This window comes from Phlebotomus papatasi, chromosome 2 (assembly GCF_024763615.1).
Source record: "Phlebotomus papatasi isolate M1 chromosome 2, Ppap_2.1, whole genome shotgun sequence".
NCBI lineage: Eukaryota > Metazoa > Arthropoda > Insecta > Diptera > Psychodidae > Phlebotomus > Phlebotomus papatasi.
The window spans coordinates 83,744,249-83,761,047 of record NC_077223.1 but is presented as its reverse complement, the minus strand read 5'-3'; the positions used below and the strand labels follow the sequence as shown (position 1 = coordinate 83,761,047).

General features: G+C 32.3%; 1 protein-coding gene across 4 annotated transcripts in view; it reads left to right on the top strand.

Annotated features, from left to right (window-relative positions):
• LOC129804742 (CLIP-associating protein) overlaps nucleotides 1-16,298 on the top strand; it is a 51,606-nt gene extending 35,308 nt beyond the window's left edge. For all 4 annotated transcript variants that reach the window (XM_055852307.1, XM_055852306.1, XM_055852305.1 and 1 more), the window contains 9 exons: nucleotides 1,200-2,133; nucleotides 2,227-2,305; nucleotides 7,641-7,730; nucleotides 7,850-8,311; nucleotides 8,389-8,530; nucleotides 9,999-10,173; nucleotides 10,252-10,458; nucleotides 10,536-10,660; nucleotides 14,741-16,298. In XM_055852307.1, the coding sequence (XP_055708282.1) occupies nucleotides 1,200-2,133; nucleotides 2,227-2,305; nucleotides 7,641-7,730; nucleotides 7,850-8,311; nucleotides 8,389-8,530; nucleotides 9,999-10,173; nucleotides 10,252-10,458; nucleotides 10,536-10,660; nucleotides 14,741-14,801 (2,275 nt within the window). In that variant the 3' untranslated portion in view covers nucleotides 14,802-16,298. The remainder of the gene's footprint in view (nucleotides 1-1,199; nucleotides 2,134-2,226; nucleotides 2,306-7,640; nucleotides 7,731-7,849; nucleotides 8,312-8,388; nucleotides 8,531-9,998; nucleotides 10,174-10,251; nucleotides 10,459-10,535; nucleotides 10,661-14,740) is intronic.
• Nucleotides 16,299-16,799: the final 501 nt, after the last annotated feature.

The following is a 16,799-nucleotide window of genomic DNA, read 5'->3' as shown; positions in this document are numbered from 1 at the left end:
AAACAATTTTATGTTACAATTTCAGCACTTACCTTAGATTTTATTAAATTATTGCTAGTAAACTTACATTTATTGAATCAAAATAACACGACTGACAACACACTAAATCAAATGTCTGCGAGGGCGCCACACGTCAAATGCTGTGGCTACAAGTTAATATTCTTATAAAATTGGTCATAACTTATGGCCTTGTCATTATTTTGTATTTTTTGTTTAAAAAATCTTCAAAATCAAGTGGAAAAAGAAAATATAGTTACTAAGAAAACAAGTTTTGAAAAATAGTACTAAATATTTTTGATTGAAGATATAAAATACACTCATTAAAAATTGTGAGATCGTTAGTGAATTTCTTAATGATTTAACGCATATTATTTGATCGTCACGCGCATCAGTGAAATAATTCATACAAAATAATTAAAATTCTACCGAAATATAAAGGAAAATCAGCTTAAAAGTTTCATTTAATGATAGCGCATCAAGTATTCCTAATTTTGTGGTTCTTCGAAATTAATTTGTGGAAAAAAATTGAAGATATCTACGAGGTGGCCACAAGTATAGACTGGCCATAAGAAATGCCGCCACCCTACTTACTATCACTTTTTGTCCAGAGTTGTGATCAAAGGCCACCGTCTTTTAACGTAAGCGGTTACAGTTCTTTCGGTCTTCAGTGACCCTCCTACCCCCTTCTTCATGAGGGAACATTATCTCAAGAGATTTTTTCTCCTACCACCGTTTTCCTCTCCAAAATCATGGTTTTTGGTTACTTTCAAAACGGCTCTTGGATTTTTTTTTTCATTTTCGAATATGATTTGGAGGGAGTTCACGTTTGATATTGAATATTCGAAGGTCGAAGTTAAAACACTTTAGCGGACGTATTTCTCAACCGATTTGCTTAAAATTTGGATTTTTAGAAAGGCCTTGAATTTTCAAACTGGGTTACATCGGATTTAATTGATAATGAATCGATTAAGTGCCTTAAAATGCGGTAAATCTTTTACAAATATTTTTCGAAATTTGTTCGAAATATTGTAACACGGCTTGATGTCAAACCGGTTAAACGGTAAGAGATATCGACTTTCGGACTTCGATGATTTTCCTTTAAGTCAGTAATTATCTAGGACAGTCTTTTCTGCTCTCTCTGGAGAGTTCAAGTAGTAAAAACTTCAAGGAAGAAGCTTTAGTGGATTTTTTGTTTAAAGGACGCAATCGAGCGCAATGAAGCGCAATGTGTATGGAAGCAATCCCAGGAGGCCACCAATAAATCCTGGTAGACCTCTGATGGCCCAGAAGATTCTGCAGCAGAGCAGAGAGCAGGAGAATGCTCTGGCGGATGCGTTGTCGCCTGAAGATGATCTCAGTGCAGACTTCTCGAGGCTCAATCGCAAAACGTCGCGTGATGAGTCGGACGAGAGTGAAGCGTCCTCGGTGTGCTCTGACCGTAGCTTTGATACCTTCCGACGCGGTGGGGATACATATTCGTGGAATGGTTCCCGATCGCGTCTGGATGGCTACAGACAGCCAATTGAGGACATTGAGTCGATAATTCAGTACTGTGCTTCGACTCATTGGAACGAAAGGAAGGACGGTCTAGTGAGTTTGACACAGTATCTGGCCGAAGGGAAGATACTCAGTCATCAGCAACTTCAATGTGTACTGGATCTGTTCAGGAAGATGTTTATGGATACGCACACAAAAGTCTATTCACTTTTTCTCGATGCACTGAACGAGGTGATTCTGGCTCATTCAATTGATCTCCATGAATGGCTCTTCATCCTACTCACGAGATTATTCCTGAAATTGGGCACGGAATTGCTTGGTTCGATGCAAGGAAAAATCTGGAAGACACTTGATTTGGTGTATGAATACTTTCCGGGTGATTTGCAGATACAGAGTGTTTTTCGGATTCTTGTGGATACGGCACAGACTCCAAATACTAAAGCACGAATTTCCACCCTGAAATTCCTCACGAAATTGGCACAATCTTACTGTCAATCGACGCAATTTTCGATTCAGAAGCCCGCAGAAGCGGCAGTCATTAAGATCATTCAGGCGTCGCAGGACAAAAAGAGCATGGAGCTTAGGAATCAGGCTCGAAATTGTCTTTTTGCCCTGTACAATTGTAATATGCAAAATGTAAGTGAAGTTTTTTTATTTTATTTATTTTTTTTTTCAGAGGAGAAATTTTTCAGGGATTAATGGTTGGTTTTTGATATTTTTGATTCGCAGATGACGACCATACTTCAGGCTCTGCCCAAGGAGCACCAAGACAGCGCTAAAAGCGTCATTCAGCAGTATTTACGGAAAGGTAAGTGAGAAAATTATATTAAAACGATTAAAACTATTTGCTTGTATTTATCTCTAATTATTCTAATACCTTAACTGTGTTATCACACTTTCCACATTAAAATTTCAATATGATTCACATCAATTGTCGCTGGTGAGAGTCCAAATGTGTAGTTTGTGTGTTTGAATCATTTTATATTCAAAATTTGATCTATTTGTTGATAAAAAGTTAGACTTGGCCCGCAAAATTTGATATAAACTGATTTATAGCATTAATGCGAAAAATTAATGCAATTTAATTTTTTAATGTGAAAAATATTTATGCTTTAGGTAAATTTAAATTTATTTTTGCAGGCCAAGTCCACTTCTTTATCAATAAATGGAAAAACCCCAAATATTAAGTGACTCAAAGACACAAATAACATATTTGGACGCTCACAATCAACAATTAATGTGAATCACATTAAAATTTTAATGTGCAATTGTGATAACGCCGTAAGATTTGTTGTTGATAAATGTTTTAGCACACTCTATTTGAATTTGAAAGATAGGTCGAATTTACCTCTTCAGTTGTTTATTAATATAATAAATGCAATCTTTGTGATAATTTCTTTGAAAGCATAATTTTAAAAGAAAAATGTGTTTCTTGAATGAATTCCGCCCAAATGAATATTTTAGGCCACGCCCACTAGTTTTAATAGCTGGAGATAATAACGTGTCGGAAGTAAATCACTCGCAACTTTAATTTTTAGAGACATTTCGCATCATTCAAAAGGCCGCAGATTTTATAAGTTTTGTGCTGAAAAGCAAAATTAAGCCTAGTACTACTATTGACAGATGTGCTTGATGCACAAAAATAGCCAGAAGGTGTGGACATTCCATTGAAAATTCACCAGAGAATTGCACTCTTCTCGCTGAATGTAATGTTGAATTTTCAAATGTAAACTTGTGAAACTTACAACCCAAGTCTTGACAAGTCTTTGAATGCATCTTTACCCTTTAAGGACGATTGGGTCACCGGTGACCCAAAAATGAAATTGTTCCTACTATCATCCAAAGTTGTGTTTTGCTCTAAAAAGTCAGAAAAAGTTATTTTTTCTGACCCCTGATTTTTGATCCTCTCGTTAATTAAAGGGTTAAAAGGCTTATGGTGATAATTTTGTTTTAAAATTCCTGTAAAAGTTTTAGAACCCCTTAAGAGTGCGCCACTTTACTTTTAGTAGTTTCAATGATAGAAAAAATAGGACTATGAGTAGATTATAAGAATTTAGGTTCTATAGCGCCTTACTTAGAGAATTATTCTTGACAGAAAAAGATGTTAAGTAAAATTGTTCGTAAATGTTTGTAAATTTTCATTGGAGACTTACGAAATGTTTGTAAATCGTAACTTACAAAAAAGTTCTTAAAGGTTTGTGTTTGTACTTTTTACAAACATTGTTCGTACAATTTTGTTTGCCTCACAAAAACATGAACAAATGATATATTCCTGGATAATTTTGGTTAAATTAAGTGCTAAACTTTATTGTTAACGGGGTACGTGAAGTTTTCAAATGAAATAATTACCTATTTCGTGAAGAAAAAGGGTTTTTCTGAAGTGTCTGCAAATGCTTCAATAGGAAACCCCGGAAATATGATTTTTTTGGAGAGATTTTCTTATTGTTTTAGATGGGAAAGGAGAAAAGACCAGGAATAAGAACAAATCCTGCACTCAAGAGCAACTCAACAAGGTTTTGGAAGCTTTTCGTCGCGGTTTCACTTATACACTGTTTGTCTCCAATTAGAAACTTTCCTATATCTCCATTTGGATTAATATGTTTCCAATAGAAGCATTTTACGCTCGCGTATTTTTCTTGTATTTAAGAAGTTTTCAAATGATACCTAAAGAATTTTCACTAAACAGTCACATTCTAGAAGAGACAAGGAGCAAATTTATGTAATTCTCTTCAGCAAAATATGAACTTAATGTGTTGAATCTTCTGTCAAAGTTAAAGCGTCTGGAAATGGTTTTGAATTAGAACATTTACCCTATCTGAATTAAGCTCAAGATCTTGGGATTATAAACTTAAGAATTATTAAATTCTTTGTTTCTGGCCAGAATACTTCAAAATTTTTATTTATATTTTAGGATTACAATTTCTAATACGCTACCTTCACCTGTTTTTTACATAACATTTTTTTTAAACATTATTTGAAATGAAAAAAATACAAAGTAATAGGAAAATTCACACAAAATCGATAAAAAAGTTAATTTTAGTATTTTCAACTTCTTGATTAGTTTATATTCTTAGAAACCCTTTAAAAAATAAGGAAAGAATTTTTTCAATTCCTTATTAACTTTCTTCTCAACTTTTTTCTCCAATTTCGTTAATTTAGTTAAAAACTTATTAAAAATTAGTCTGTCGGAGGATTCGCTATCACTTTCTGACGATTCTGACTCTGACTCACTTTCCGTTTCGGATTCTTGGTCGAGTTCCTCTTCGTCTTCTTCTTGGTGTTCCTCTTCATCTTCCTGTTCCTCTTCGTCTTCTTGATGTTCCTCTTCGTCTTCTTCTTCGTATCCCTCTTCATCTTCCTGTTCCTCTTCGTCTTCAATTTCAGGTTCTGTCACTTGGTTGATTTCGAATTCCTGCACCACATCCAAGTCAAGGTCTTCTTTTTTCTGCGGGGCTCCTGAAAATTTATAAATAATCCCGTGAAAACGGCTTTATCCTGCAAACGAGTCTAGAGAGAGAACGGTAGGAGATATGGACTTATGGTTTTCGGCGGAGTCAACTAAGATCCTGAAGAGACAAAATACCGATGGGTCGAAATTCCGAATGGGCCAAAATCTCGAATGGGTCGCAGTCCTGAATGGGCCAAAATTCCGAAAAAACAAAATCCCGAATTTGACTAAATCCCAAATGAACAAACTTTCCTAAAAGTCAAATTTCCTAATGGGCAACATTCCGTAATGCCAGAATACCGAATTAAGCCAAAATCCCGAATGGGTCGAAATCCAGAAAAAAAGGAAAGTTACGCCTAAATCTCGAGTACTGAGAGAAATCCGAAAAAGTTAAAATAACATTCCGGAAATGTTTATTTTACCCTGCAGTATTGATCTGAAATCGGTGTAAATATTACGCTTTTTAGGTGTATTAGAGGTTAAAGTTACCCTTTTTCATGTTAATTTTACCATTAAAAAGGTTTATGTTGATATAATAATAATATAATAATATAATGTTGATATATTTTTACACCTAAAAAGTGTTAAAGTTACGAGGAAAAAAAGTTAATCGCACCCCCGTTTTTTTCTCAGTGAAAAGTAAAAATTCTGAAAATCCAATTTTGCTATGGATAGCCGATAGCAAAAACCCTGATAGGTATCTGAATTTTGAAATGAAAGATTACGAAATGCATCTTGTCTTAGAAGCAGTTGCTTCTATTCCCTTTCCACTGTTTTCTTCTTCACTTTTACCAAATAAAAAAAAACTGGTGGACCAAGAAAAAACGAAGACCTCGAAGAAGTACAAGAAATCTCTATATTCAATAGTACTTCTTCGTGATGTTTTTTTCTTTTGTTCATCTGAAATAGTGAGGAAATCACAAAATTCCGAATTACGATGCTATTGATGCTATTCCAATGTTCTTCTGCATTATCGACTCTATTTGTATTGGTTCCTGTCTCGACTGTTTTCTCCAGTCTTTTCTGTGTTCTAAAATCACCAAAACAGTTATGGTAGGAACCAAAATAAAGAAAAGTCAATCATGTAGACGCACATGAGAACTGTAAAGTGCTGAAAAAAATCTTAATTTTATAAAGAAATAGCACCCTAGAATTAGGGTAAATGTCCTAATTCAAAACCATTTCCAGACGATTTAACTTTGACAGAAGATTCAACACATTAAGTTCATATTTTTTCTGAAGATAATTACATAAATTTGCTCCTTGACTCTTCTAGAATGTTACTGTTTAGTTAAAATTCTCTGAATATAATTTTTGAAAACTTCTTGAATACAAGAAAAAATACGCGAGTGCAAAATGCTTCTATTGGAAACATACTAATTCAAATGGAGACAAGGAAAGTTTCTAATTGGAGACAAACATTGTATAAGTGAAACCGCGACGAAAGGCTTCCAAAGCCTTGTTTGAGTTGCTCTTAAGTGCAGGATTTGTTCTTATTCGTCGTCTTTTCTCATTTCCCATCTAAAACAATAAGAAAATCTCTCCAAAAAATCATATTTCCGGGGTTTCCTATTGAAGCATTTGCAGACACTTTAGAAAAACCCTTTTTGTTCACGAAATAGGTAATTATTTTATTTGAAAACTTTACGTACCATTAACAATAAAGTTTAGCACTTAATTTAACTAAAATGAGCCAGAAATATGACATAAATGTTAAACAAAACGAATAAGCAACAGTAATTTTATTGTGTTTTTCATTGGAAAACATGGTCGATCTATAAAAAATTCGATGGTTAAAAGGTACACTTTTAATTTTTCTGAGAAATTTACAAATTAAACTTTGTGAATATGAATGGATTTTTGCTTTATTTGGAGCAAAATTAACTAAATAGTGAAACTGTGGTATAGAAAATATATAAATATAATAATTTAGTACTATATTTATCATGAAAACAATGACGTTTCCATTTGGAGTTGCGAAAAATTTCCATTTAGGGCAGGTTTTGAATTAGCTTAATTTACCCTAGCACTCTTCGGAAAACGATCCAGTTACCCCATCTTACTATATATAAGTTACAGATTGGGAATTAAATTTTCCAAAAACTGTTCTTACCCATGCTTCCAATTGCGAGCACCGCAAAGATCACAACAACAACTAAGAAACGCATTTTCACTGATAATTGTTTAAAGTAGCTTTTTCAACTGATAACATTTTTAAATTTTCAACGGCCTTATATACTAAACACGGCCAAAAGGCAAGGCCAATTGCCCATTTTTTCCAATCAACAGACATAAAGAACTTACAATAAAAGAACATCTGTTAAAACAAAAACAATATTCTCAAAAATTGAAAAATATGTACGATTTTGTCTAGACTTGTTATTATTTCTTTGCTATTTATTTACTTATTACGCATATTTAAATTAATCTTAATCATTCCAATTTGGAATTGATTTATTTTTAGAAAATCTAATTTTTTTGTTAGATTTCTTGATGAAGATCAAAAGAGTGTGTTAAAATAGTTTTAAACAATTTATTTTAGTCGTATTATTATAATGTTGCATTCCTCAAAGCGTTTATAGATTATTCCTCTATTTACCTTTAATAATTAAGAATAGATTGCAATAGAAAATTAGATTTACAGCTTTTCTTAGCGGAAGAATGTAGCAAAAAAATATGCTTGGCATTCTTTTAGGAACAGATAGTCCATCATCTCCTCTTTCGTGTTCGAGTCCAAAACCGCAACTTAGCCCAAGTGGTCCATATAGTTTGCAAAATAATTCTAGTGAGTATTTTTTAATAGTTGATTTTTTTGTTAAAGAAAAAAAAATATCCCAAATTCGTGTTGAAAAATTGTACCCTTTGGAAGCATTTAGTAAGTTTTATAATTGTCAACACGTTCAGGTCCTCGTTCACGGCAATCATCAGTGGAGGCATCTGATCCGATGAATTCGGAAGAGGTGTACAAGAGTCTGAGAAAGACAACGGCAGAAATTCAAAATTACAGCTTTGAATCAAAGTTAGATAGGGACGCAAATAGCAAAGATTCAGGTATCAGTCAAATGGGCGGAGGAGATCATGTAACAGCTATTCAAGCTTCTGAGCAGTACATGCAAACACGAACAGCATCTCCGGGAACGTTAGGTCTGACTCCTATGCAAAATGCCACAAATGGTTTAAATGGTCATTTTAATTTGGGAGAAAAGGAGGATTCATGCAATGGATCCAAGACACAATCTGCCACCACGACGGAGTCCAATACTCCAGAAAATACTGTGAGAATTGATTCGACGGATTGTCATAAAGACAAACACATCACAAGGGCAGACATATCCTTTGACCAGAATGGTGAAGTCATAATTGAAAGTGAGTTTCTCCTTTTCCACCCTTTTCTCTTGACGTGAAGAATTCTGAGAGGTTAAATTTTTGGACTTATTTTGCAGAAACTTTGAGGGAAAGTGATATTGTTCAAGCTGCAATTATGTTGAAGATGGATACACCACCAGCAACAGTGTCACAGATTCTCAACAATTTGTCCGCTTGTATCACCCACGGAAACTGCAAACTGCCAATTCAACATTTCAAGTAAGTTCACTTCTTTATCACTTGAAAAAAAAAACCATTCACCTTTTACAAATTTGACGATTTCTGAAAATTTAAGCCACAATGTTTATCCATTCATTGAGACCGTTACCAGAACTAGAAACCAAAAGATTTGAGATAGCAACTTGAGATTTTTGTCGAACCCCCCCAATAAGTCAAACATCGAATGAAAATACTGGAAAAAATGAGTTCGAAATGAATGAAAGGCAGAAACGAAAGGGCCAGTTTATATTTAGTCAGTAATGGTTCTGGCATACCTTTTAGATCAAGAAAATTTCATGTAATCGAAATCTATATCCCTTTCTTTCTCAAAAGATTGGCATAAGTCTATCCTATTCTATCGGAGTCTAAATTGGACAGAACTAAATTTAATTTGATGTGATGTTCAAGCAAGAAGAGGAGTCAGAAAAAGTGTGATAGACATAATCGCTAGATTTTTTACCTCCCGAAATTTCCACCTTCCACCCCTCGCAGAATACTTTTTTTAACAAATTTTCGTATTTTAGGCGATTTCTGAGCAATAGTATCACGCTGTTTGTCTGTCTGTGTGTCTTTTAGGCCAATACCTCGTCTAGCCCAAACGGTTAGAGATAGACTTGGGACATTCGGGGACTCCCCATAAATCGACCTTGGAACCATTAACATGCCACTCATTTCCCCTTCAAAACTATGTATTTTTGGGATTATTTGAAAATGTGTCATGCGATTTCTTTTATTTTTGGTTATGCTATAGAGATTACCCAGGCAGACATTTTGTCTTTATATGAAATACCGTTGAATCCGGTGAATCATTCCTAATAAGAGTTTTTCAAGGTCAAAGGTTACAAAGCATCCAGTGAACGTATTTCTCAACCGAATGGGATCATACTTAGGCTCGTTGGAAAGGTTTTTGAATTATTCATAAGTTTGAACGTGTTCCAATCGGTTATGAACCGGTAATAAACCGATCCATAACCGATAAGTAATTTTAATCAGAAAACTAATTATATTACTCCTATAAGCTATTTTGGGCGACTTTATGAGTAATTTAAGAATCGGTTGAGAACCGGTATAAATGGAAACGGTGTAGCATCTAGGCCACGAGTTTAAGACCTCACTGAGTGAGAGAAATCCGAAAAAGTTAAAATAACATTCCGGAAATGTTAATTTTACCCTTCAGAATTGATCAAAAATCGGTGTAAATATTACCCTTTTTAGGTGTATTAGGGGTTAAAGTTACCCTTTCTCATGTTAATTTTACCCTTAAAAAGGTGTAAATTTAACACTAAAAAATGTTGATATAATTTTACATCTAAAAAGAGTTAAAGTTCTGAGGGAAAAAAGTTAATCGCACCCTCTTTTTGTCTCAGTGCTGGGACGCTTTGCCACCCTTTTCCTATAAGAACAAAAATTAACTTCAAAGAACTGAATTATGCTGACTTGAAATTGTTTTTGTTTTTTTCTTTTTCAGGAGTATTATGAAGATGTTACTAAATATTTTGCAGTCAACAGATGTGATCATTCTTAAAAGTGCCATTCGAGCACTATGCAAAGTAGTAAGGAGTGAGGCAATGAAACCATGCTGGATTCATTTCCTTGAGTTGATCATTCTAAAAATTATCGATAGCTATAGGACACATAGAGAGGTAGTAATATTTAGGAATATTGCTAATTTAAAATTGAAGTTTTACAAATGGATTTTTGTTTTAAAAATATTTCTAAAGGTGTCAACATTTATTGAGGTCTACATACCAAACATTGCTGCAGTTCTACCTCTCGATCTATCAATCAATATCATCAATCCGGTCATTGCTACTGGTGAATTTCCAACGAATCTGTGCGCCGTGAAAATTCTCACGGAATTAGCTTCGAAGCAGGGTGAGAATTTTACTGAGCATCACTTAGATGTCATAATGCCAAACATTGCGCTGGTAAGTTTCCTAGAAGATTTTCCTTTTATTCCAGTTGATTTTTACTAAGCGAGATTTTTTTTTATGTTTTTGCGCAGTTGACCGATGATAATCATTCAATGGTGAGGAAAGCGGCTGTCTTTTGTATTGTTAAGCTGTATCTTGTAATGGGAGAGGAAATAGTTAAACCGAAATTTAGCATGCTTACTGGCAGTAAAGTGAGGTAAGTTGATTATTTTTAGTCTCAATAGGTTTTTTGGGGTGTAAATAATTCATAAGGGCTTTGTTTTTTTTTGTGTTAAGAAGGAGAATATGAGTAAAATTTATTCTTCCAACCTAATTTTGTTTAATTAGAAATAATTCAATTTTTCAACAAATTAATTAAATACAGATAAAAAGAAAACAGTAAGAAAAATTCCTTTAACTTGAATGTAATTTCCCAATATTTATGGTTACTGCAAAATTCATTTATTTTACGTTTATTACAAAATTTTGTTTAGAATTTTAATGAATCTGTATAAGTACTCTACTAGAAATATTCAGTATTCAGTCCCAGATCAAAATTTTTCGAAAAAACTTGTATGATAAAAAAATAGCAAACTGACAGGGGAATTGTGCCAAATTCCGAACATGTTGCAATATCGGACAAGTTGAGTGAAACATCGGACATTGCAACTAAATTTAATAAAAAATTATCGAATAGTTTTTGATTAATTAATTAATATTCAATAAAAGTCCTGTAGAAAAAGACTACGAAGAGTTGCGGAAATGCAAGAAATATCGAGTATCTTGGTGTCCGATATAGCATACACGGTGAACATTCTCTATAAAAAGTTATCCGATATAGGGTAAGGGCTCATAATTTTGGACAGTCTGCTTATAAGCATCGATGTTCTAAGTTTGAAGTGCAATATTTTCAATAATAATTGACTTTTTTGTTACTCTTTTATCAGAAGGGTTGTTTAATAACTTGGCAAGGGTTTATTGTTTTTGATTTTACCAAAATTAGTCTTAATACGTTTAAAAATGAATAGATACAGTAGGTGTCATAAGTTTGTTACGTCTTGTATGTTGAAGAAACTAGGTGGGAAAAAAGATAGAAAAAAAATACTTTTTAAAAATTTTCTTTTTGCAAATTGGTTGCCTGTAATCCGTAGATCTTATTAATGTATTTTATAAATAATAATTAATCTTATTTCATATGAAAAATAATTGTTTGCCAAAAGTTGATTATTTTTAATTCGTCAAAAGTTTGTTACGTCAATTGGAAAAGTAGCTCAAAAAGATGAAATAATTAACTAATTTCTTTTAATCCGGTTATATTTTGAAGTTATATCATTTAATAAGCAAATAGTAACATTTGCACATTTTTAAAATTTTCTATGGTCAATATATGCATTATAAATAAAATGATAAATAATAAGAAATAAAATGTTTTTTTTTGTTAATTTAAAATTTAGGTTAAAATCTAATGTTACAAGAAGTTAAAAGAAGAGATATTGTCCAGAAATACTGCCGCAATGAATCTGCGTCGTCTGCGTCAGAAATTTTCTGTATTGGATGGAAAATCCCTGCAGGATGTACATAAAATCGACAAAATTTATAGTGATTAAATATAAGTACATGTGCAAAACGCTACTGGCCAGACCCAGGATTTTGATTCTGAAGGTTGATAACTGCATTATAAGTATCTCTGATAGTGACCCCATGATATCTGTTCCAAAAATTCAAAGTAACTTGGTTACCGAAGGGTTACAGGACACTTTTGTTACAAAAATTAAGCTGAAATTGAAAAAATGGCAAGAATGGTTGAGTGACTCCCGGGATTTCATGGGTAGGAAAGACTAATTTGGTTGAAATGTTGTATTTCTACTCAAAACGCGTTAAAAAAGTTAATTTGCAACATTTTAACCAAATTAGTCCTTCTTACCCATGAAATCCCGGGAGTCACTCAACCATTCTTGCCATTTTTTCAATTTCAGCTTAATTTTTGTAACAAAAGTGTCCTGTAACCCTTCGGTAACCAAGTTACTTTGAATTTTTGGAACAGATATCATGGGGTCACTATCAGAGATACTTATAATGCAGTTATCAACCTTCAGAATCAAAATCCTGGGTCTGGCCAGTAGCGTTTTGCACATGTACTTATATTTAATCACTATAAATTTTGTCGATTTTATGTACATCCTGCAGGGATTTTCCATCCAATACAGAAAATTTCTGACGCAGACGACGCAGATTCATTGCGGCAGTATTTCTGGACAATATCTCTTCTTTTAACTTCTTGTAACATTAGATTTTAACCTAAATTTTAAATTAACAAAAAAAAACATTTTATTTCTTATTATTTATCATTTTATTTATAATGCATATATTGACCATTGAAAATTTTAAAAATGTGCAAATGTTACTATTTGCTTATTAAGTGATATAACTTCAAAATATAACCTGATTAAAAGAAATTAGTTAATTATTTCATCTTTTTGAGCTACTTTTCCAATTGACGTAACAAACTTTTGACGAATTAAAAATAATCAACTTTTGGCAAACAATTATTTTTCATATGAAATAAGATTAATTATTATTTATAAAATACATTAATAAGATCTACGGATTACAGGCAACCAATTTGCAAAAAGAAAATTTTTAAAAAGTATTTTTTTCTATCTTTTTTCCCACCTAGTTTCTTCAACATACAAGACGTAACAAACTTATGACACCTACTGTATGTAGAGATGAATTTGACTCGAATTTTGGACAACTTGTTTATTAATTTGGACAATTTGGCTGTAAATTTGGACAGCTAATCCGCCTCAACAGGATGCCCATTGTTCTTTATTTCATGAACCAATCTTACCAAGTCCTCTTCCTGTTCACGTAAGGGAAACGTAGAATGTCACAAGAAGTCCGGAAACTTTTCATATCATTCATTAAAGTGAGTTGACTTCGATACTCCAAGTATGTGCGGATTCGCTCATTCCCGGGCCTTTCCGGGAGCTTTTCAAGGCTTTTCTCGCTACATCTCTTTCGTAGAGATGATGCTCCTTTGTTTCTCCAGGCATTTGTCCAACCTATTCATCACAAAAGCTAAAATTTCACGAAATTTCGAGAGAAAAACACCTGTCCAAAATAAGGAGTATCACCTCACTGGTGAATGTCTTAGAAAATTTCCCATTTTTCACACGAAAAATCTAATTCACAAGGCAAATCTCACTTCAGATCAAATGTACAAATCACTACTAACGTGAATCAACACAACATTCAATGAATATTCAATAATATCACTCAAAAAAAGCAAAGAAACATTGTTAGTACTTCACCACAGCTAAATAAAACTGAAGTAAACACAAAGTTCTGTCATATTTCTCGTAAGCAATTGCTCACACTGAATTTTCAACAAAGCAATTTCAACTCAAATCATATTCAAAATTTAACGTATTTAGTGTTAAAATCTTCCAAAATGAACAAATATTTAGATAGAATTAATTTTTCATCAAATATTGGAATAAAAATCCATCATTTTAATCCATTTATTTTTAGTGTCCAATTTTATCCTCAAAGTGTCCAAAATAAGAAACTGGACAAAATTATGAGCTCTTCCCCTACCGCCATTTATCACAAGTTTGAGCATCTCGCATAAATGTGAGGATTTGCCACCACTTTCCGAAATTTAGCATAGTTTCTTTAACCCATTCAGTCAATCTACCAGAAATACTTGAGATAGAATGTTCATATTTGGGGATTAGTTTCCTACAGATTAGTAGATGAATTTTTGAAAAGAAAAAAAACCTATTAAAGGGGTGCGGGGATCCCCTATTAAACACACGTCTTAATGGTCACTGAATTTAAATTGTGTGCATTAATTCATTACAAACTCAATTGCTTTAGATAGAGTAACTATCCAAGAAAACAAATTAACAACTAGAACTCAAATCAGGAAAGAGAAAAGAGGCCAATTTTAACAAATTCGACTGGATGTCGTATTTTCCGTGAAGCAAGAAAACAATAACAAAATGTATTTTCATCCCTATCGGACTATTTTTCGCAAGTAATTGAAGAACTAAAGTTACTAAAAATCCATTCCCGACAGCAATTTGGATAAAAATTGCCCAGGAATAAATAATCTAAAATCACTCAATTTGCGTATGATGTATAATACCATGGTAAGGAATGGGTTAATGGGGTAAAAAAGCATATAAAAATAATGTAAAATTATATTTTTATTTTATTTTATTTTATTTTTATTTTAGTCATTAAACGGATTTTTATACAAAGACAAACTGTTCTTTTTTTTAATTTGCAGACTCCTCAATGTCTATATCAACAAATTCAAGTCACCCAACAGTCAAGATAAGTCATCATGATCAAATGCAAAGTGATTACTAGCAAAGGGACGCTCTTGGGCACAGAAATTCAGAAAGTTAGGAAAGAAAATTATCACAATTGATGAGTGAATGAGAGAGAGTGAGTAAGAATAAAAAAAGAGAGAATAATACTTTTAATTAGACATTAATTATAATTTTTTATACTGTTATAAATGTGAGTGAGAGTGAGGCAGAGTGCGAGAGAGATTATTTGATGAACAAAAGAAAATAGAAAAAAAAATCAAGAATTAAGTGTCTAATGATAGCGCAAAAATTATATTCACAATCTTAACTGCCTCCCCCCGGTAATTCTTTTTTTTTTACACAATGTTTAACAACGTAATTTGTGTTTTCCCTTTTTTATAGTGATGTTCGTCAATGCAAATCTCACGAGATATAGAAATGTGTTTTTTTTTTTAACATCAAATAGAAGACAAAGTTTTTGCGTGTTAGATTTTTTTCTTTTTGTAACAATTTTTGTCCGGAGAGCGCAATTGTGGAAACGAATTTTATTTCGATTTTGTTTTTCAATCAAGAGACTTAAAATATTTCTTTCCTAAAAAAAAAAAATGATAAAGTGTTAAATATAATAAAAGAAGCTTTATGAAGGTAAAATTAGTTTTTATATTGATGAAGAAGAAAAAAAAGAAAGATAACATTTCCCATTGAATTTTTCATCTTAATTTTTTTTTTTCGAGATAATTTATAAAATGCATATAATCACTGAGATTGAAGAGCAGAGAGAGAAAGAGAGAGTGTTTTTGGTGTGAGGATGAAAGTGAATACAATTATTATCTACTGTGGCTAATATGCATGAAAGAAAAGAAAAAAAAAGAAGCATTGTAGTAATTAAGTGTAATTAACAAAATATAAAAATGTGGTGTATAAAGCAGAAACTAAATTTTACCAATTTAAAGACATGAATTTGTAAAACTGTTTATTATTAGGTTTTTCTCCTTCTTAGACATTAGTTAACGTGCAGTTTGATAATTATATTTTCAAACCTGATTATTTCCTTTATTAAAAAAAAATTATTGAGACAACGTCTGACTGAAAGAAATTGTCAGAAAATCCTATTTAAAAAAAAATGTTCATTGTCAGTTTCCCAAATGATTAAAATCTAAAAAAATGCTTTTTACTGTTAATAAAAAATCGATATTTTAATACAATTGCACATTGTATAAAATGAATTAAGAGACATCTTTTTATTGATTAAAAATCCTTAAAAGTGAAAAAAGGTGAAAAGTTATTGGCAGAAGGATTTTCCTATATTTAACGTGGTGAAGAAAAAAAAATTTGAGAGAAAAAATATAAATGTTAATGCTTTTGTCACATTGGTGAAGATGAGAAATGCAGAAGAGTCAAAATAAAATCAATTTGATATTAAATTTTATTACAACTTAACAGATGTAGAAATTGTTAAGATTCCATTTAATTTGCTTCTTATTATATTTATTGAAATGAAAAAAAAAATAATAATACAATGTAAAATAATAATATTGGTCTTTTATTTGGAGATTTTTTGCCTTTTCTTAAGATTGCGCAGTGTTAATTCTAATCCGAAATGTTAATAGCAGAGTTAGAAACCTTTGTCTTGATCCGAAACCTTAAATTCGATTTTTGATCGACACACGTCTATGACACTTTTTTCCAGCTATGAGGTATGTGTCTTAACTCCCGGGTTTTTAGATTTTCCAGAACTGTGAGCCAAGACGCATACCAAGAATCAAAGATGGCATAATCAAGCGAAACTGAACATCTCTGAATATACAATACAATACACCCTTTCCCCTCGTTCTGAGACACTTTCTACTCTTATAAAGAGCCGAAAAAGTGTCTAGGATTATGGTAAAATGGTGTATTGTACTAGATAATTGAGATAATTGGTGTTTTTACATGGGTAAATTTCAAACAACTCAATTCAATTTAAGACCTCTACACACTAGGAGAAATTTCTTTAAAAAATGCCTTGTTAAAGAAAATTTTCCATATCCTTGT